Genomic DNA, 22,451 nt, shown 5'->3' with positions numbered 1-22,451 from the left:
GAAACAAATTTGTTGTTTACTTAAATGGCCGTAACCATAATGATAATGCTTGCCACCAACATCCAAATCAAATAAAGAAGAAAAAAATGAAGATACAAATTATATGGTAAATGATTAGTTGGAGTATTCATGGAAAATATAAATAGTAAATCATAAGTACAAAAATTAGAATATTTGTCCTCTGTTTTAACCTGTTTCTCTCCTCCCTTAGAAAAGGATTTATATTTATCATACATCTTTGGTATTTTTGCTTGATTTCTGGTTCCCTGAACAAATGCAGCAGACCAATGAGCAAGCAGTCAAATAAACAATAAATAGTAAATGCTTGAAACTGAAAGATTTATGTAAAAAAAAATGTAAACAAGGACAAGCTAATTAAAAAACATAGCAATGCTATGGTACTGTTGCATCACAAATTAAGACAACTGCATCTAATGAAACACATAATTGGATATAATAGAAGCTAGTTGTTTCAAGTTTATTAAACTTGAAGCACACTGAAACATGTTGCAGAGGAACTGCTTCACAAACAGTATAAGTTTTCTAACGAAAATGCTCTTAGTACCATTTTTCCCTGTAACTAATCAGAATTTTATTGAGAAGAGAAGATTTATTTAGTATACAAAGTATGTAAAAAACTTCTAAAGATTACAGGCAAAATGCAATTGATCTACAAAATGTAGAATAGAAGAAACATGAATGCAGCCAAAAAGCAATTATCCACGTATACAATGATCCAAGAAACAAGGATTTCAGATCAAGCATAGAAAGCCCCACAAATGCCATTGAAAGTTCGATTTTTCATTTCCTTCCAAATATTCTATATAAGGCAAAGAGGATTTGCAATCCAAATCATACTACTATGATATTGCGCAACCAATCCTCACCAACAAAACAACACATCAACTACCTTCTTGGGTATCACTCCTTAAACCCCGAATAAGGAAAGACCATACTTCTCCAGCAACTGAGCAATGGATCAAAAAATGGTCCACTAACTCTCCACCAGAGTTACACATACGCTACCAATTTACAAGAGTCATACTCCTCTGATTACATTATCTATAGTTAAGATCTTACCCACAGCAGCAGCCCAAACAAGAAAAGCAACTTTTCTTGCAACTTTGTTACGCCATGTACTTCTCCAAGTGAAAGAAATCTCATTGGCTTCTCAAAGTCTCATAAAAGAAGGAACACCAAACTTTCCACTTCATTTAAGCTTCCAAACCAACCTATCCTCCCCATTCCCTGCAGGAAAATTTGACTATAATAGACTCAACACTCAAAGAGAGAATCCATAGGTATGAACTCCCAATCATGAAAAGACACATGAACTTAAGATTCCAAGATCAACCCCTCTTCAGAAGAAACCAAGTAAGACCTAACAGGTGCATCCTTATCTTCAGCAATTAAATATAGATCCAGATATAAATCTTTTGAAGCAACACCCAACACCACAGAAAACCCAAAAACATATCTTTCTACCATCACCCACTGCAAGTAGTATAAACCAAAAAAATACCTGTATCAACCTGTTCTACTAATTTTCCAAAGCTACACACGACTCGTGAGACCTTCTTACTAAATCAGTAGTATACAAACCCCCGAAACCCCATATTTTACCCCAATTATTCTCCTCTAATAATGATCCCTTTCCCATGCAAAACACCATAACCATCAACTTTCTTATCCCCAACCCTCCATATCTGAGAGGAGAACACACCTGATACCAATCCACCAGACAAAGTTTTAAATCCTAATATGTTCCACCCAATGAGAAATTTCTCTATAATTTTTCTAGCCCATTAGCCGCATGGGAGAAAGAAGATGTGTAGGTAAGGTAGATAAGGTAATCTTTAAGAGTGCTCCCATCCCTTTGACAAATATAAACAACTAAGTATCTTTCCATTCTTTCTAAAATCCAATTCCGTGCTGAAATTGCCTTGTATGATGAACAATGACATGCACAAATAGTTCATAGGAAGAAAGCCCACTTTGCAGCACAAAATGCCAGCCAAATCTTCTATCCCTTCAACCTCCCCACTGGGACAAGTTCAATTTTTCACAAATTAATTCTCAGACCCAACACTGCTTTGAAATATAAACGAAACATCATGAAATTTAGTAGTTTTTCAGCATCAGCATCACAAAATGACATAGTATCATCTGCAAATAGAAGGTGAGAAACATTCATCACACTCTAGGATCTTCCACTGCCTAAAACCCTGATAACAAAACCTCATTCTACAGTCCTACTCTTAGTACCATCTTAGACTTCCAAATATTTCAGTTTACCAAACATGGGGACATGTAGAGTATATATATATATATTATTTCATAGGTTCATGCAGAGTAGATATATATACAAACGCTAATATTCTTGTAGGAAGAATTAAATGGAGTGGAACACTGCAAGCACCACAAAAACAGAAACACACTGAAAACGTAGGATAGGTTTATGGTACTCATCTAAATTGCTTCAGAATCATTAGTTTCTCTCAACAATTTTAGAAATAGATCAACTATCTATATTTTGGATCTGATAACAGGGGTTTTTGGCATGTTTTGCTATGCTTGTAGAAAAAATATCAGGAAATAAGATCCCAAACCTGTGCAGCACCATGATTCCTTGTTCATGCCTTCTTGTTAAGACCATGAAAGAAACGGTGTTTTCTCCCCTTTGAATGCCTTTGAGAACCCTTTGCCATGACATAGGGTATAAAGTGTACCTAGATAGGCGCAGCATATCACAATTAGTTACAGAAATACAAGAGCATAATATCTCGTAAGACAATATTAGATAGCAATCCCATGGCTATGAAAATGTGGACACATATACAAGACATAAAAGAGAAGGAACTTGTTTCATTTTGACAATAGCATACAGATTACGGGATTTGGAAGTTTTGCAAAATCTATGTCCACTGTTTTAAACATGCCATATGAAGGTAGAGCACTGGAAGCCATTAAAGAAAATGCGATATACCATAAGCGCTGATTGAATGATAGAGTTATATGCTTTCATTAGAGCAAAAAAGTTTCAACTTTACTACCACTTCTAAGAGCACTTCCGCTTTCTATAATGGCCCCGTTAAGAATGCAAATTCCTTGTTTCTAGTTCTGGTGGATATGTAAGACAAATTGGAAACATAAATATTTATTTGACAGCCAGAACATCAAAATGGAGAACAAATCCATGGAAATCAAGCCTCGTAATAAATACGAAAACTTCCAGCAGAACCTCATTGGCAGGTAAATTGAAGGCATAGAATTAAACCTGAGAATTATTACGTATGCCAAAAACCTGAAGCATAGAGTTATCATCAAGTAGCTTCTCCTTATTGTACGAAAGGCAAAAATTCGCCCAGACATGCTTCCTACAAATACACAACAGACATACCATAGTTTGAAGCACTTGATGAAGATCCACACAGATGGAAAAGGAAAAGAAAATGCGAACTGAAACTGGGTATGGTTGACAGGTTGTCAATAAATGTACTTGTAATGCTTAACAAGATAAATAAGCTACCATGAAATGTGACGATGACCCATCTTGGATTGCTCCATGTCGTTCACTTTCTTCTTGATTGCAAGCTTCAAATCCTTAACCGTTGCCGAATTCATCATCGCTACATCTTCACCACCCACAGAAAATACCATCATCTCAATGAGTATTACCAATTTTAAATATTACATTGTTAGTGACAGTCGCTTGTCAAAATGCCCAGCTGAGAGAGAGAGAGAGAGGGAGTACCGAAGGAACTGCCGTCCAATTTGAGGACGGAAAGGCGCATGGCGCTGCCCAGTTCGAGGCTGATGAGGGTGTCGACGTCCGACAAGGTTGGTTTATTGGGGACATCGGCGAGTATAGGATCGTGGAGCAGAGCGTCGAGCGTCGAGTTTAGCCTCGCCTTCTTCACGTTCAACTCTCTGTTGTACTCGTAATCCCCCACCTTATCTTCCCTTTCCGTGCCAAATTCCATCATCTCATCACGGGGGTCTCCCTCTTTCTTTCGCTCTGAAATCTGAATTGGTAGGCAGGCGGGACAGGAGCTAAGTGGAGTGGAAGGACGATTCCCAACGTTATATTTATTGGCGTGATTTAATTTACAGAATTCAGTGTGCTTATATTCCACTTAGTTCATTGAAGTGACTCCTAGTTTCCTATGCACAATAACGCACGCCCAAACAAAAAAAAAAGGTTAGTTACGGAAAATGCCTTATTCCACATCCGTCGGCATTTTCGTGTACCGTCAAGGCTAGCAAAATAGGTACTTGACACGAACCGATTATAACTCTCGAAGACTCGTTACACGATTAACCTATACGCAAATACGACCTCGTTTAGCTAAATGGGTTAACAGGCCTAACACGATTATAACACAAAAAATAGCTGAATAACCCAACACGACCCGTTTAACCCATTTAAAATAATTGGGTATACACGACCCGATCTGACCCGTTAAAAAAACCCTAAACCCTAAATTTTTTTTAAAAAAATGTAATAATACTACATTAATACCAATGCAATTATTAATAAAAACATTCACAAAATTAGCAATTTTCAAAATTTGATTTTCAGATTGTTATTAGTTTATTTCAATAAGTATTTTGTGCACCATCCAAATTATTTTCAACAACTTAAACTATACAACTTATTCGCATCAAACCACCAGTTTAATTTGAAGGAATTGGACCTAATAATAATAAGGGTTAAATACCTCATACCCCCTAGGGTTTGCCAACTTTATTTTTTTCTCCCTGGTGTTTCACTTTTATCACAGGACTCCCCTAAGGTTTTGATAAAGTACCAAGTTAGTCCATCCGTTAGTTGACCGTTAGGACTGACACGTAGACCAATCAGATGTTGACACGTGGCACATATTTATTTTTTATTTTTTAAAAAAATTATTTATTATAAAAAAATAAATAAATAAATAAAGGAAAAAACTTGGGGGTGGCCATGGCCTCGGCCACCCCCCAAATGGCCAAGTGCCACCCCCAAGTTTTTTCCTTCTTTTTTTTTAAAAAAAATAAATAAATTTTTTTAAATTTAAAAAAAAATAATAATAATAAATTAAATATGTGCCACGTGTCAACATCTTATTGGTCCACGTGTCAGTCCTAACAGTCAACTAACGGATGGACTAATTTGGTCCTTTATCAAAACCCCAGTGGGGTCCTGTGATAAAAGTGAAATCCCAGGGAAAAAAAAAATAAAGTTGGCAAACCCTAAGGGGGTTTGAGGTATTTAACCCTAATAATAAATGTCAACCACATAGAAGGTGGCTCTTAAGCTCGCTTTAATACCACTTTAGAGGAAATTAACTCTTTGGGGATTTGGACTTAATTGAGTTATATTAACCAATTACTCTTATAATATATTTCCACATAAAATTTAATTAATTTTCATTCACATGCTTATACTCTACAATTTGGATCATTAATTTTGTTAACTGTCAAGAAATCCCCATGAGATCTCTTATATCTCGCCATTTTTTTATCCGCATAGGTACAATGGCAATAAGAGGAAAGACAAAAATAATTACAAACCATGAAAGACATACAAAAATAATTCGCGACTTTTAGGGTTTAGGATTTTTTTTTTATTTTTTTTATTTTTTTTACTTAAACAAAAAAAGAAAAAAGAAAAAAAAGTGTACCTCCCAAACCTGAACAGTAACCGGGTTTGACCGGTCAACCTGCCATACACGAAATTAACCGAATCTTAATTGAGTAGACCCGATTAAGACCCAAACTCGATAAGGCCAAACCTAATACCTATTTTTTCATGTCGTGGGTCGTATCAAAATTGCGAGCCTTATGTACCGATTCGTAAAAGTCGATTAAGTCGATTAATTAACCGACTTTATACCGACAATGAATAGTTTCTACCTTTTCGGTTAATCGGTTAGTCGGTTAATAGATGGTCAGTTAAGTTGGTTAATTGTCGGTTACAAGTTTTTATGTTAAGATTTATCAATTTTCTTGTAACTATAGAATCAATAAAGAATATGTTTTATAAATGAGATAAAAGGTAAATTCATGGAACATGGACCAAAATAACAATTACAAATAAGCTGGACAAACACACTAAGGAAAGTTACCAGATAAAATTCAAAATTCACTAAAAAAAGGGCTACATTGGCTAACCGATAAAAAAAAAAATTTAGCACCTACCGAACTGATGTCCAGGGATGGAGCTGGTGGTGGCCGGTGTAGGCCATACCCCCCCTCCCCCCCCTCCAAACCCAAGGAAAAACAATTTTATATGGTAAAATAAATAAATAAATAAATAAAAATTGGCCTATTGGCCACTACCCACTAAATTTTTTGACCTTTAGCCCCTACTCATCTCAAGCTCTGGCTCCATCCCTGCCGATATCGAAACAATATTTTTATTCTGCTTACCAATTGCCGAAAGTCGGTTGTTGATTAGTGACAGTTTGATGGCGGTCAGTAGGCGATAAATGGTTAATCTGCCTACACATACTCCTCCCAAAACTCAAAAACTAAATACATATGGCCCTTTCAATTTTCTTTAGATGAGTGCTACACATGTCAAATTTTCTCCTCAAATGATGTGTCACTATCTCATGAGATTTATTATTTTGAAAAGTGTGTCACCGACTCATGTGATGGTGACACATCATTTGAAAACCAATTTTTGAAAAGAAAATTTGGGATGCATACCATTTCTTTTTTCTTTAATAAATTGTAATCCTTATCCGTTTTAGATTTTCTTTCTAATATAAAAACAAAATCAATACAAAAACAGTAAAATAAGATAGATATGACAAGATTTCTTTTGTCTCTCTTCTCCCCTCTTTGGGATTCGGATTTCTTGAAATTCTTAGAGGAATTTTAATTTCTGAAATTTCAAATTGAAGTTATTTATTTTTATCCAAGAGTCATTATTTTGTGTCTCCACTACTAATAAAGTAATAGAATAATGATGATTATTAATATAATTAATATGATTAAAAATTTATTATTATTTGATTAGTAATAGGGCATGTGACAAAATCATGATTTTTGGATAAAAATTAATGACCTAGATGTAAAATTGAAACTAGAATTCCGAATTCCAGGGATCCGGATCCCTCTCTCTCTCTCTCTCTCTTTTCCGGTACTCTAATCGAGGTTCGAGGTCCTTCTAATCCCGGTTTAAGTGGGCTGTATACACGTCAACAATCACACCAGATCTCGCCACATCATCTATTTGTAGCCTCTATCACGACGTGGCTTAATCTGTGCGCGTGTAGGAATCAACTGCTTCGGTAAATTTTATTTATTAATCTAAAATTTCCGTTGAACTTAAACCCTACCCGCTTTGTCCTCGAGAGGGGAAAAATCTGCGAAAGCGGGAAGAGTGTGACCAACTGACACAACTGATTAAGATTCCGTCCAATCGTAGCCGTTGATTCCTCTCTCACATCGAATCTCGGCCGTTCGTCCACGGCGGTGGCTCTCCCCAAGGCTCCGCCGGTCGATTCCGCGGCCTCCGGTGAGTCGACTCGCTCCGTTCTCCGAGTTCGGTCATAGCCATATACTGACTTCGAACTTAGAATTCTTTTTGAGTAGTTAACATTTTCTCAATTTTTTGCTTTGGAAATTCGTGTTTTTTTTCTTCGTCTTTCAAATCTATATTTTTTTGTTCTTTGTAGAGTGATTTAATTTTGTTGCATGTTTTCTTTTGGATGAATAGGTGCATGTTCTCGTTTTGGTGTTTTCACAAATTTCTTTACTAATATTCCTCAAAAATCAATTTTTCTTTGCAGAGGCTTTAATTTGCTGAATTTGAACTTTTCGATTTGGTGTTTTGTAATGATAATTTTATTTTAAGAAATGAATTTAATCTAGTTTATATGGACGGATTTGTGATTGCGCAATTTTACTCTCTCCATAATTTGATGGAAAATATTATGAATTTTCAGAAAGGAAGGAGTAAATGATGGCCAAGAATGCTTGGGGAATCCTTAGGAATGAGATTTGGTGTTTGTTTGCTGTTTCAGATGGCTAAAAAGGCGAGGAATCTCTTCTGATTGACTGTGTTTTGATGCTGTTTTGGATTTTGTGATTAGTGTCCTGTGCAATCTCTTTCTTAAGAGTATTTTATTATTTTCCGTAACTCTTTTTTCGCTGATCATTTTTTTTAAGTTGCTTGATAAATTGTGTCTGTGCATAAGGCTAAAAAGGCGAGGGATCTCATCTCATCTGATCGACTATGTTTTGATGCTGTTTTGGATTTTGTGATTAGTGTCTGTGCAATCTCTTTCTTAATAGTATTTTACTATTTTCCGTAACTTTTTTTCGCTGATCATTTTTGTTTTTTTAGTTGCTTGATAGATTTGCTTACTACAACAGTTCTAGTAGACGAGTCTTCTATTCTGTTATAAACTATTATCTCCTCGGTGAATTTTCATCTAACATTTTGTAATCAATTGACTGACCAATTTTACGGAGGGGATTTGTTTTTTTGGTTCCTTTACGTGTTTCTTGGATCGAGAGGGAAGCCTTTTTTTACTATTATATCTAAAGAAAAACTTTATTCTTGACATTTTTCCTTTTTGTGAATCACTGTCTAATCTCTACCAATAAATTCTACTAATGATTTGATTCTTTTAAATCAGCCAGCATTATCAGGTGGTTCTCCAATGTAGCAATTTCGCTTTGTATTGTACTCTGCTTCATATCAATCAATAGCTGCTCCAATGTGAGAATCACGGAAGCATTTTGCAATCAACTGAGTTAATTATGATTGCTTACTACAGAATATTTTCTCTCCTTCAATTGCCAGAGTTTGAATTAGGCATCTGCTTGAGAGAAGAGCTCTCTGCTGCCACCTCTGCTGCTGGTGTTGAATGCTTCACCTCTTCCTTTCACGTCTCTTGATCTGGACCCTGTATATACACAGATGGCAGCTACAACCGTTAGAGGATCTCTTGGGGGTGAGCCTGGTGGAAACGAGACAATGGAAAGAAAACCTTCTGGGAGGAGACGAGTATTTGTGCAGACTGAATCCGGCTGTGTTTTGGCAATAGAGTTGGACAGGAGTGACAATGCCCACACAGTGAAGAGGAAGTTACAGGTTGCCCTTAATGTTCCAACTGAGGAAAGCTCATTGATATGTGGTGATACAGTGTTGAAGAACGACCTCAGTGTTGTTAGAAATGATTCTCCACTTCTTCTTACCAGGAACTGCTTGCACAGAAGCTCGTCTACTCCATGTTTCTCACCCACTGGAAGGGATCTTCAGCAGGGGGATCGGAGTGGCCCAATTGAGATACTAGTGTGCTCAAATCAATCTGCTAGAATGAAAGAGCTGGTTAAGGATATTGCAAAGGGAATAAAGATTGGTGTTGATCCAATTCCCATTCATAGTGGGCTTGGAGGTGCTTATTATTTTAGAAATTGCTTTGGTGAAAATGTTGCTATTGTGAAACCAACAGACGAAGAACCTTATGCTCCAAACAACCCAAAAGGTTTTGTAGGCAGAACTCTTGGGCAATCGGGCCTGAAACGTACAGTGCGGGTTGGGGAGACAGGATTTAGAGAAGTTGCTGCTTACCTTCTTGACTATGATCATTCTGCCAATGTGCCTTCTACTGCTCTTGTGAAGATCACACATTCAGTTTTTAACATCAATGACGGTGTGAATTGTTATCAGCATCAAAATAGGAAGCAGGTCAGCAAGATTGCATCACTGCAGCAGTTTATTCCTCATGATTGTGATGCTAGTGATTATGGTACTTCTAGTTTCCCTGTTGCTGCTGTGCATAGGATAGGGATTCTAGATATTCGGATTTTAAACACAGACAGGCATGCAGGAAACCTTCTGGTTAGGAAGCTTGATGGGGTGGGAAGGTTAGGTCAGGTGGAGCTTGTTCCCATTGATCATGGCCTTTGTCTACCAGAAAGCTTGGAGGACCCATACTTTGAGTGGATCCATTGGCCCCAGGCATCAATACCTTTCTCAGAGGATGAACTTCAGTACATAGATCATCTTGATCCATTCCGGGACTCTGAAATGCTTAGAATGGAGTTGCCCATGATTCGAGAGGCATGTCTTAGGGTTTTGGTTCTATGCACAATTTTCCTCAAGCAAGCAGCAGCTTTTGGTCTGTGTCTTTCTGAAATTGGTGAGATGATGAGTAGGGAGTTCCAGGGCCATGGAGAGGTGCCAAGTGAGCTGGAGCTTATATGCATAGAGGTGAGGGCATCATTAGGGCAGGGGCAGATATCACCCGCTGCTGTGAAAGCAGGAGAAAAGGATGACTTCCAATTTGACATAGATTTTGAGGAAGAGGGATCGGTACTGACTTCAAATAAGGAAGCAAAACTGACTGTTGAAAAAACTTTTCATTTTGGATCAAATGGTGGGAATGGCCAAAATAGACTCTATAAGCTAGATGAAAGTGTTGAGGAGGAAGAGGAGGACGAGGCAGCAGATTCCAAGGCAGATGAATTACCTCTAACGGGAAATGAACATGTTGACCCTGTGCGCGAGAGAAATTTGAATGTCTCGAAGCTGTCCATGTCTATGCAAGACATCAGTGTTGGTGAAACGAGATGGCGACACCCTAGTGCATCCAGAAAGTGTGGGTATCTTGCTGGTACGTCATCTGGAAACTGGAGCGTGAATGAGCAGTTGCCTACAAGTGGTAGTTTTGTAAAGTTGGCGGATATGAGTGAGGAGGAGTGGGTGCAATTTGTTGAGAATTTCCAAAGATTGCTCTACCCAGCTTTTGCTAATCACAAATCAGGGAGTGTGGGTCAGAGACAGAGACAGAGACTTGGGACTTCTTGCCAGTTTTGAGGTATTACTATGAGATCTAATAAAATGGAAATAATGAAGAATTATAGGGCTTGTAAAAAAATGTGGAAGCCAGAGAGCTCACCGTAGTTATGTACAAAGGTATTTTCTCTGGATGGTGGACTTTCATTGAGGAGTTTGGAGTATAATACTATTCTCAGATGATGTGAACAAACTAGCTCTTGACATTGGCTAATGGAGAGGTGAGATGCATTGGCTAATGGGCATGAAGAGCTTGTTTTCATATTGTTCATATATAAATTTTCTTTCACTTGGTGTTTACTGGCTAGAGAATGTTGAATAAATTGGAATATGGAAATGGCTAAAGAAGACAAAAGTATCAACCTATATAAATCATACTATGTTGGAGATGCAAATTTTGTAAGCTTGTTTTGTTTTTTCTCGTCTGTTCCAGAATCTCCATAATATTAGATTCTGATCGCCTTTCTGCTGAATTTAATGTTTTAACTCTCGAAACTATACTTTCATGGTTTTGTTTGGGCGTATTCATATTTCATAAATATTGTAACGTTGGGTTGTTCACCCAAGTGTCCTAAGCAGTTGTCAAATGTTCATGCCAATTGCTGAGAATTAAATTTCCTTCACGCTTTTCCGTGGGGTCTAGGCACTCCGGTGTGGTTAGCATATCACACCTGTTGTTTGCAAATGACGCATGCTATCTGCGTGTCTTATTATTGTGTTTCAAAGTTGTCTCCGATTTGAACTAGGCTCCCTTAAGAAGCGGTTTTTTTTTTTTTTTTTTTTTTTTTTTGGCTTGATTAGCCGTCTTAAAGAAGATCCTTACCATGGATAATTTAAGGAAGCAACATGTCATTGTGATACGAAGAGCCTGTGGATCATATTTTCTCCACTCTGAGGTTGCTTGTGCCTTATGAATACTATGTTCAACCATGTTGAGTTTTATATTATACCTAGACGAGTAGTAGACATGCTTGCTTGGTGAAGGGGTTATTTGGTAACACTCAAAATGTAGTTATACGGAAGATAGTGCTTTTTTGCCATTTGTGGTGTCTTTACAAAGAAAGAAATTATGAGAATTTTGAGGATCGTGAGAGGACAGTGGTAAAGCTTCGGTCCTTATTTTTTCGATACTCTTTGGACAATTGTTTTGAATTTTTTTTTTTTTTTTTCTAGCCAAGTCTTTTTTGATAAGTATATTCTTTTTAGATATAGTGAAATTATTCGCTTGTTCACATCGTCAAATCAGGTATATTCTCTCCATTTTCTCTTTACTTTTCATTAAATTCTATATTCTTGACATGAGTGGCTTTGGTTATTTCCAACTTTTTAGCTTAAATGGTAAAAAAAAACCAAGGGAATACTGAACTACCATACTTGGCACGTCTATCTCTGATTTCGTTTTTGAATTTTAATATTCCCACCACCTGTCAAATTGTGGGTTGGAAGAGTAATTCAACTTTAAAAAGGCCCTCAACTTTTTTATAGTGGCAGTTACGGTCAGACAACAAACGAGACCCCATCCACGAAATTCTAACGCGCATATATTTGGCAGTTTCTGCTGAAGCAGTGAACACATGGACCCGCACAATATAAATAATGCATAATGGACTCATGAAAGAGAGAGAGAGAGCCATTATGGAATCTAGCAACTTGGGGAGAAAAGAAAACGATGGCAAAGAAATATCAAAGAAACCCATGTGGGAAATTTAAGTCTGATAGGTTTGTTGATTGCCAAATGGCAAAAAAATAATAAATCATTATTTTTTCTTCTTCTTTAAAATACGAGTGTATTTTGTTCTTTTAAAAAAAGAGAACCATTTTATTAAAAAGCCACTTATAAAAAATATTCTATAAAATAAAAAGCCACAGGAAAGTGGAAAATACAAAAAGAATATATGAGGCTTACATAAACCATAACAAAAAGAATAAATGAGGTCTACATAAACCATAAAATGGACTAGAAAGAAGTCTTGCCTTTTGGTGGCCATGACGCTTACACATTCTTCATTGGTGGAAGTCCACCATCATTTTTGCAGATTTTTAATTGACACTAAGAAACTATTCATACTTCATTAATCTGATTGAGTTGGTTGTCATATATGTTTAGGATTATATTATGCAACCCACCTGGTATCTGCAGAGCTCATATTGGCCATAGTAGGTAAAATAGTCAGGAAACAGAATGAATACTCATTTTCCAAAGGAAGCTCATTCATTCATTTACATTTTTGACTTGTGTATTCCTAGCATAAGTACTACTAGAAGAAAACAAAGGGGAAAAACGAGATATATATGAGATAGAGAGGGAAAAAAAAAAAAACAGGGAAGGAAAACAAGAACAAAAACAAAAAGAGACTTTGTGGTCATTCACTCACTTAGTCACTTTCTCGCTCAAGCTGGCCATCTTACCCAACTCCAAGTGTTGATCCTCTATTCGGCTCACTGCTCGCGAGTAATCTCTGCTTGCGAAAGACATTGTATCTACTTTAGCAAGGCGTCTCTGTTTTATCTTCAATATAGCCTGTGAAATTTCTCCTATGGAGGGTCGCCTTCTTGGAAATTTGTTCAGGCATTTGTGAGCAATACCAGCAAGCCCCCTCACTTCATCAATGCTGCATTCTCCAACAAGTTCCTTATCAAGTATTTCATCAACGCCATCTGGACTCATTGAGGCCTTAAAAAGAAATAATTGAAACGATTAAAGGCTTACAGGCTAGAAAGTTTGGTGATGCAAAATATTAGAAACAAGGGAGTATTTCAAAGGGCTAATAACTCACAAGATTTACGTATTCCATCAAGTTTTGTTGTGGATGGATGGCTGTGATGAGCTCAAAGATGATAACGCCAAAACTGTAGATGTCACTCTTCATTGTGAACTTGTTTGTTGAGATGTACACTGGGTCTATGTAGCCATATGTGCCTTTCAGGCCAGAATTCTGGCCATCAAAGACCTCTTCCTTTGACAACCCAAAATCAGCAACCTATAAAAATGAAAGTAGCCACATAATTAAAAACCGATAAGGTATAATAACAAACATAATGTGCTAGCAGCATGCATCTGACAGTCTCAGGACCAAAAACAGGGAAAATCGCTTCTTTTTATTACTGTTTTCCCTATTTTTGTATGCCTGAGCAGTAATTTATGCCTCTTAAAATTGCCACCTTGTGCAACCAAAAGACTTGGGAAGGGGGGTATTGAGGATGGGGTTCTTCGGCAAAACAAAGCAATAACAACTACAAATTGAAACATTCATATAAAATCTGATCTTGGTAGTACCATAATAAATTTCGGATACAAATAGATTTAATAGAAAGTTCATGCATACTTGCTTACCTTGGCTCTCATTGATTGGTCTAACAATATATTAGCAGACTTCAAATCACGATGTATGATGGGTGGGACTGCCTGTTCAAGACTTTTCGTATGAATGAATTAAACAAAAACATTTTGCATCATAAAAAAGAAGAAAAAACCTTAATATTCAACATACCCCTTCATGCAGGTACTCAATCCCATGTGAAATATCAAGAGCAATTTGAAGCCTTTCATCCCAGCTCATAGTCCGTTCTTCTTGACCTAGGAAAATGTGCAGCAGGATGGTTCGTAATAAGAACAAATCAAAAACCTTTTTCACTTGGAAGTTTAACCTTTTTCAGTGAAAAGTTTTAGTCATCAGCTATTTTTTGGTAGAAAGGAAAGATATCTGTAGTTCATACAAATCATTGTGAAATTACCAAGCAACATGCAATGTCAGTAAACTTATCTCTCTCAAAATTTGATAATTTGTTAACATAAATCTTAATACTCCACACAGTTTGACACCAAACATGTCTTCTTCTCTTGCCAGATATCTCCCAGAAGACGTTTCCACAAAAATAAGAAATCATGAGATAGATATTAAAGAGGGTTCTGAGCTTACCATATAGGAGGTTTGCCAAGCTCCCTTTTCTCATGAACTCGTAAATCAACATATGCTGTCCTTTATCTACACAATACCCTACCAAATTCACAAGATTCCTGTGATGCAGTCTTCCAAGCACAGATACCTGTATCATGACCAGCTAGTTTTGTAACCTGAGGATGCTTAATGAAAAACCAACATTGCAGTATGTACACAGTTTGCCATTTATAGATTGTAATAGTCCTCACAAGAGAAACAAAGGCATACATTGGCCAAACTAGTAATTCATAATACTGTCATACAAAAAAAAAAAAACATAATACTACCATGATCACTCTAGTACCAGATTCCAAATATGCATTTGGTGAAAAATAAGAGTCTTCAGAGGGATTAAAGGAATTCTAGTATTTCCTCAAAATGCCAATGTGGATTATAGAGACCACCACATTTCCTGAGAGGCTTTCTTGCTAATTTGGGTCCAGATATGCATTCTCTAACTATATTTGAAGCCCTTGGTGCAACTTTTGAAAGGTTTAGTTCTCTTTCATGCGTCCATTTGTGTTTAGAAGGGGGGGAATACAAAGGAGAAACTACGCTTATCCCCCCTTCAAAGTACTGGCCACCCTATTCGCAATGTCCTCCTCAAACTACCTAGCCTTTTCACTAAATCTCCTTTGTTAGTTTTTTATTAAATCCCATAGGAAAATGGGTCACCCAAAATGACAATAATATCCCTGCATCAAATAAAAAATTCAAAAGACAAAATTTAAAAAAGGAAAACAAAAAACACCATGGCCAGAGACCCAAGGCCCATGGAAAGAGACACACCAACGGCCAGGGAAGTTTTTTTTTTTAAAAAAAAAAAAAATCTAAGGGCATAATTATATTTTCACATTTCATATCGGACATTTTATGCGTTTTCCATCCAAGCTAATAGAAAATCCTAATGGCGGGGGCTAAATAAAACAGTTAGGTAGTTGTGTGTGTGTTGGGAGGGGGGGGGGGGGGGGGGGGGTTGGGGGAGGGGGGGGTGGGGGGGAATATATATATATATATATATATTTTTTTTTTTTTAACGCTAAATTTAAAGAGATCAATTATTCTTCCTAAACCAAGTATATACGTAATTCTGTAGCCTTTACCTCTGTTTGAAACTCTTTCTCTCCCTGTTTGGAATTAGAAGCAAGGACCTTCACAGCTACTACTTCTCCTGTAAGCATCGTCGCTTTATATACTGGACCAAATGACCCTTGTCCCAAAACAGTAGTAAAATTTTGTGTGGCTTTCTGAATATCCCTGGAAAGCATAATGGGTTAAATAAACCATACATATAACGCAACACATCAACCTTAATGCTTAACAAATTTAATATAAACTCCAGAAGATCAACATATAAGAACCAGTAAGCTCAGTTCTTATCAAAAAAAAAAAAAAAAGTAAGCTCAGTTGAGTTTATATCAACGCTTCTCTCTCTATTTTCTAGAGAGAGAAGCTCTCCCATCTCTCTAAGTTCAGATTCCTCCTCTCCCTTAATGAGAGCCCCTACTCCCCTGTGAGTGCCAGGGGGGAGGAGGCAGATCCGCCTCCTTCTTCCCCCTCCCCTTCCCATTCTTTTTCTCTTTTTTGCTTTTTCTTTCCCCCATTTTTTTTTTTTGGAAGTCATACCATCCTCCACCTTCTACCTCCACCCACTGGCCCCCCACTGCCAACAACCGTCCCTTCTCCGTCCCTGCGCCCTCCACCCACCACACGTGGACTTCACACACCACCGTATTTGGTGGTAGATTTTCGCTTCCTCCCTCATCCTCTCCCCTCCCCTCTCCTCCTGCCCCCTTCCTTCTTCTCTTTCTCCTTTTAATTTTTCTTTTCATTCTTTTCCATTTTTTGTAAGCTAGGTCTCTTTTATACTCTCTCCATGTTTTCCAAATCTCATGCAACCTAGCAGTGGAGAATCCTAATAGATCAACTATCCATAAAGCAAGAGAATTTCCCTCAGAGAAAAACATGATTGTCTTTAAGAGTTTGGTTGACATGTTGAGCAATTAACTGCACAAAAGCAATTCAATAATGAACAATATAGTACAACCAAGACCTTCGAGATGAAACTAAACTTCAGTTTTGAATCTATACGAGGATAACATTCTTTTCTCAATTCTTGTGCAATAGTTTTCCACTACAAGCCCTAGTTTTTGACCAATCTACACATAAATCACACTCTTGAATTAATCATTATCCATTCACATCTAAGTTTTTGGTCGGGCAGGCGGTGCTCTAATATGCAAATAAATTTCAGAAAGATTTAACATAACCTTTCCACATCCAACATAACCCAAAGCAACAGATGTGATGGTAATTTAATTCATGGTTGATATACACAATATACAATACAATTCTACTAGTGAGAAGCATTCCGGAAAAGAAGACGTTGGAAGCATAACAACATAGATAATTGTATATCTACCCTCAAAGAAAATTCAAGCTGAGGAAAAGCTCAAAATCTACGTACTTGTAAGAGTATCTAAGTATGCCTGATGTAGAAACAACACGATCTTTATTCTGATGTTTCCACCAAGAACGAGGAGAACCTTTTTGAGGCTTTTCTGATCCCTGTATGGCTATCGAATTTGTGAGAGTTGCACTAAAGTCAGTGCTTGTACCACATCCATTTGTGCGTATAGGAAGAGTGGGACTTGTACTACGCTCATTTACACATCGTCGAAGATTAGCTCGCTTTTTGTACCATCTTATGCCAAAAAATACCAGTGAAGCTATCAAAATTCCAAGGGCTAGACCAACTGAGACACCAATGGCAACCAAATCAGTATCCTGATCAACCATTCTATAGTCTCTTTTGGAATTCTAGCTTTGAAAACATCTTTCAGGGCAGAAGTACCGCAGGTTCACTGTCAGAAGATGAAGACAAATATTATGCAAACTAATAACCTTATCTAAAAAGAATTAAAAAAAAAAAAATGACAACTCAAGTTAGGAAGTAGCTCCTGTTCATTGCAATTTATTATTTTTTTTTTCCTTTGCTGACATATGAGCATTTAACTAACAAAGGAAATTACTCATTTTTTTGATAAGTAACAAAGGAAATTACACATTTATTAAAACTTTATAGATGCACAAGGAACATCATGTTCTTAATTAGTGATGACTGTACTATATCATGTCTTGATGCAAATACAATATAAATGGAAATGCTTACATGCTGATGAGACCAGCAAAGAGGCCTGTTGTTCTGGTTTCTGATGGAAAAATATAGTTTGGACCATCTCAAGTTCCAATATATGGAAGAACATGGGTGTGGGGGGGTCGTTTAGTTAAACTTGCATACTGTAATTATCAAAAGATCAGCATCTCTGGCTAAGTTTTTTAGAATGCAAGTATGCCAGCAGCATTTTGCAAAGTGGTCTTTATTAACAAATTATGTCTTTAAAGAATGAGATAGAAACCATCTGAAGCTACAAAAATAAAATACAAGGCAGGAAAAAGAAAGTTTAATGAGTTTCTTGGCACACACCAAAGCAAAAACAAATAGAAGCAGAAAGAATAAAGAAAAAGGGTCTATCTAAGCTGTAATACTCTTAACACTGATTCTAGTAGCTTCCCAAACAACAAAATAATACAAACTGAAAAAAACTGAAAAAAGGCAGTAAATTGTTGCACTTCTTATCAATTCCAGGACAGAAGTTGCAGCTGGGGTTGGAAGGTGATGGTTTACCGGGACTGGTTATACAAGCTCTTCCATACCATTTTGGCTCTTCGTGTTTGGATTTTTCTTTTGTTTTATAATTTGTAACCCTAATTTAACTGTAAACCCGAAAAGAGCCCAACTTTTATTTACATTGTACCAAAAAAAAAAAAAAAAAAAAAAAAAAGAATGAAAGAAAGGAGGACTTTCATACTCTTGATTATTCAATTTAGATTTATGGTAACTTCAATAATTTGTATCCATCAGGGATGTATGGGTGTTTTTCTCGCTAAAAACAATAGCCCCATAATACACATATTAGTCAGGAAAAAAAAAAAAAAGAACAGAAAAAATCAAATTTCAGAGCGTCCTTCTCTTTCAACTGACTGGCTATTTCCTCTCAACATGCTTTGTTTCTCCTCTCCATATCCACAACAATTTATTTATTTTTTTGCTTAAAAGGAACTATCAACCATAGAATCTCCCCTTGTATTGCATCCAAAAACTGTTCATCAGCACACAAATCCATATAATTATCACGATTTCAAATACTCTTAATCAATCCCACCAAGAATGAGAACAAACCACTATAAATCCAAGAATCAGAATCAACCCAACAACGCAATTAAGTATAATTAGTTAAAACAACACCACCGGTAAAGCCCAAGCCCGTCCCTCCAAAAGAACAACAAAACAATAAACACCCAATAACCAGAACCAACCAAACAACACTAACAACCAAAATTTCCCCAAAACCAGAAAAACCCCATGAAACCTTGAAGAAAACCCACATACCTTTTCGCCTGAAAACCCCTCCATAACTTGATCATTAGTATCTGTCTAAGCCACAGACGCTTCTTTTGCATTTCGGACGTTGTTTTTGATTTCAGTTGGGTCAAGGCCGTAGACTCCACAGTGACGGGGACCAAGTTGAATAAAGAAAACGTGCATAGAGAGAGAGAAAGAGAGAGAGAGAGAGTCTGAGTTGGAGGCCTTGGAAAGTGTCAAGGGTTTTGGGAGGGGAATGGAACGAAGAAACGCGGTTATTGATAAGGAAAAGCATTGTTTACTCCTATGTTAACAAAGGTGTGAAACCGGTTAAATCTTGGTTCTTTTGGCCGGACATGGGTTCATCAAACATAGGCTCATCCGCCCCCAACAACTTTGTGTTCATTTTGTTTGCTTTGGTTGATTTGTTTTTATTTGTTTTATTTTTTTTCCTTTGGTTGTTTTGGTTGATCTTCCAATGCTTGCTTTAAACCAAAACCAAATCAAACCAAACCACATGGAAGATATTTCAATGCTTCTATGGCCTATGTCCCATGGCATGGCCTGCAAAAGAAAAATGTGATAAATGAAATTAGACTAATGTTATTTACTATATTACTATATAATTGTCTTCAATTTATTTTTAATGTTTTTGTTTTATAAGTGCTACTCTAATAACTGATTTTTATTACTACGTCATTCTAATTTTATAACCGTCGTATAACAATCTAATCAAGAAAAACGCTATATTTCATTTTTGGGTTCTTTTCTCATCCGTCTACTTTTCAAAATTATCATTTGATCTGTTGGGTCATATGCATTCTACACATGAACTTCACATATCTAATAAAGATTTTGAAAAGTGGAAAAATTAAGAGAAGAACCGGTGGTGGATGTATAACATATTTCATCTAATAATTAGCATTACTCATGAAATTATGACACAAGTAATTTTCATTTCAAGAAATGTAAATGAACAATTTCATGGTCCATACTAGATTTGATCATTTTATGACTACGACCAACTTGGCCAAGGGGCCAAGTCTTATATATATATATATATTAAGGAACATATATAATTAGATTTTCACACATCTAATAGGGGATATAATGAATAATTTCACTCACATGTGGGTCACATGATGCATTGTTCATTCAAATTAACAAAAAGATGTAAACATATGGGGGGAAACTTAAGGTGCTAAATACTTTGAAAATATCGATTATCACTTTTTTAAATTTGGTAAAATAATTATAAATCGAGTGTCGATTGGAGGTAGCTAGATATGAGTGGTTATTTATTTATTTTTTTTTAAAATATAATAATAATTAAGAACAAAGATTGACAAAGTATAAAGAAGAAAATAAAAGTAGAAAACCTACCTACTCTTAAACAAGTTGACATTTGTTGACTGGTACGCAAAACTAATTAAAAATTGAATTATTATTTGCTAACTATATATATATGCTCAACGAACGACTTTTTTTTTTTTTTTTTTTGTGGTGTGTGTGTGGTTGACGGGGTCCAAGTTAGATTTGGCCTAAAACAAAAATTGGAATATCTCTTCTTTAAATGAATATAAAATGTAACGCATTTGCATGTTGCAAAGAACACATTTACTTTTTATGCACTCAACAACGTACAATTCCAGTTATTGTTTCATTAATTTGGCCTTAGAGTTAGAGCTAATTAAGCTAGGCAACAATGCCCAAGTGAGGAATAATATGCTCTATTTACTCAAGAAATTGCCCAAGTGAATTCTGTTTTGCATTTTATTTGAATGATTTTTATGATGGGTTTTGCAATGGAAATTTCCCTCCAAAAAATTGTTATTATTATTTTTATTTTTTATGCTTTAAATTTGTTAAAAAGAAACATTTTAATATTTTTTTTTTATTTACCTTGGCCCCTCAATATATATATATATATATATATATATATATATATATAATAGTTTGATCTCCTAAAGTTAAATTTCAAACTTTTCCATTAATATTTATTTATATGATCACAAACACTCGGCCGCCACCAATGATAGGGCCAGGAGAAAAGATTGAAAGAGGATTGGTTATACAAAAGGAACGACAACGAAAAATGCACTCGGAATTAATAATCAACTCAATCTATTCCATTTTTGTTTTCTTTTGATTTGTTTGTTTGCATGCTTGCTCCGGTGCGTGGATGGTCTATTCTATTGCTGCTGTGCTTTTTTTTTTTTTTTTTTTTAAACATGTCCATACAATATAGGAGAGGAAAGAGATTCAAACTCGTGATCACCGTTTCATAAAACGTGGTCCTTATCCGATTGAGCTATCCCTTGAGGATGGACTGTTTTATTGCTATAACCTTTTATTTGGCACTTTATTCTTAGAGCGTGTTTGGAATTACATTTTTTTTTTTTTTTTTACAAAAATTTTATTTTTAAGCTTTTGCCAACAATTCGTTTTGACAATCTTTAGAGTAAAAAAGTAATTAAAAAAAAAAAATTGAAATTTTTTACCAAACATGCCAAAATATTTGGCATAACTTTTTCAATACTAAAAGTATTTTTTAAACTCTTTAACGCAATCTCAAACCGATTTTACTTTAGATCTCACTCATGTCTTAATGGACTGAGTTGAGTTAAACTACAGCCCAATCAATCTTAAAGAAACGTATGCAATTTTCACTATCCAAATTTCTCCTATTATTATTAACGTCTAATAAACAAACTTACATCATATTCTAATGTGGTGGAAGAGACGTTACGTACGTGACTGTTGAGCCGTTTTGCCGACACTAAACAGCCACGCCCTAGCTTCTGCTCCGGCGTTCCTCCACCTCCTTGTGAGGCATAACCACCTCCTTGTGAGGCATAACCACCTCCTAGTGAGGCTTATCCATCTTATTGTGAGATTAATTTTTGGGTTTCTCTCTTGTTACCTAGTCTCTAAACCTTCTCTTTGTAGCTCTGTTTTTCGCTGTTTTGGTATTCTATCTGGTTTTCTTCTTGGCTTTCTGGTTCTTTACAATCACTCCTCCGTGGGATTCTTTTCCCCAAGATTCTTCTGGATTGTTGTATGGCCAGCTGGATTTTCCTGTTTTCTTCTACGATGCGTGTGGGTGAGATGGCTGGTTTGTGTGATTATGGGGGTTGCAATCATCCTGTGAAAGGTTTTTCTTTTTCTGATGGTCCATCACCTCAATGAAAGTCTTGGCCTGGAATAGTCGCGGGTTAGCTCGTGCGCCGACCATTCGTGCTCTACGGGCGTTGATCAGGACTCATAGACCTGATCTTATTTTTCT

General features: G+C 36.3%; 3 protein-coding genes across 6 annotated transcripts; 1 reads left to right on the top strand and 2 right to left on the bottom strand.

Moving 5' to 3' along the window:
• On the bottom strand, positions 1 to 4,102 carry LOC132183161 (Ubiquitin-like superfamily protein). Its single transcript, XM_059596562.2, has 5 exons — positions 3,755 to 4,102; positions 3,530 to 3,635; positions 3,278 to 3,377; positions 2,610 to 2,729; positions 1 to 266 (listed from the first exon to the last, which is right to left on the bottom strand). Exons 1-4 carry the CDS (start codon positions 3,984 to 3,986, stop codon positions 2,634 to 2,636), a joined length of 534 nt encoding a protein of 177 aa, XP_059452545.1. The 5' UTR covers positions 3,987 to 4,102; the 3' UTR covers positions 1 to 266; positions 2,610 to 2,633.
• A 3,047-nt stretch (positions 4,103 to 7,149) lies between these two features.
• LOC132183160 (phosphatidylinositol 4-kinase gamma 7) lies at positions 7,150 to 11,098 on the top strand. Of its 4 annotated transcripts, XM_088516914.1 has the most exons (4): positions 7,150 to 7,507; positions 7,938 to 8,027; positions 8,634 to 8,716; positions 8,801 to 11,098. In XM_088516914.1, exon 4 carries the CDS (start codon positions 8,918 to 8,920, stop codon positions 10,817 to 10,819), a length of 1,902 nt encoding a protein of 633 aa, XP_088373040.1. In that variant the 5' UTR covers positions 7,150 to 7,507; positions 7,938 to 8,027; positions 8,634 to 8,716; positions 8,801 to 8,917; the 3' UTR covers positions 10,820 to 11,098. The 4 variants fall into 4 exon arrangements, with proteins under 4 accessions (XP_088373040.1, XP_059452544.1, XP_088373039.1 ...); XM_059596561.2 differs by lacking the exon at positions 7,938 to 8,027 and having other exon boundaries at positions 8,638 to 8,716; XM_088516913.1 differs by having other exon boundaries at positions 8,638 to 11,098.
• A 1,869-nt stretch (positions 11,099 to 12,967) lies between these two features.
• On the bottom strand, positions 12,968 to 19,468 carry CRLK2 (Protein kinase superfamily protein). Its single transcript, XM_059596557.2, has 8 exons — positions 19,193 to 19,468; positions 17,207 to 17,603; positions 15,843 to 15,996; positions 14,719 to 14,845; positions 14,290 to 14,375; positions 14,133 to 14,204; positions 13,576 to 13,779; positions 12,968 to 13,472 (listed from the first exon to the last, which is right to left on the bottom strand). Exons 2-8 carry the CDS (start codon positions 17,536 to 17,538, stop codon positions 13,170 to 13,172), a joined length of 1,278 nt encoding a protein of 425 aa, XP_059452540.2. The 5' UTR covers positions 17,539 to 17,603; positions 19,193 to 19,468; the 3' UTR covers positions 12,968 to 13,169.
• Positions 19,469 to 22,451: the final 2,983 nt, after the last annotated feature.

This window comes from Corylus avellana, chromosome 5 (assembly GCF_965113065.1).
Source record: "Corylus avellana chromosome 5, dhCorAvel1.hap1.2, whole genome shotgun sequence".
In the NCBI taxonomy this organism is placed as follows: Eukaryota; Viridiplantae; Streptophyta; class Magnoliopsida; order Fagales; family Betulaceae; genus Corylus; species Corylus avellana.
The sequence above is the reverse complement of the archived record's forward strand: the minus strand, read 5'-3'. Positions and strand labels throughout refer to the sequence as shown.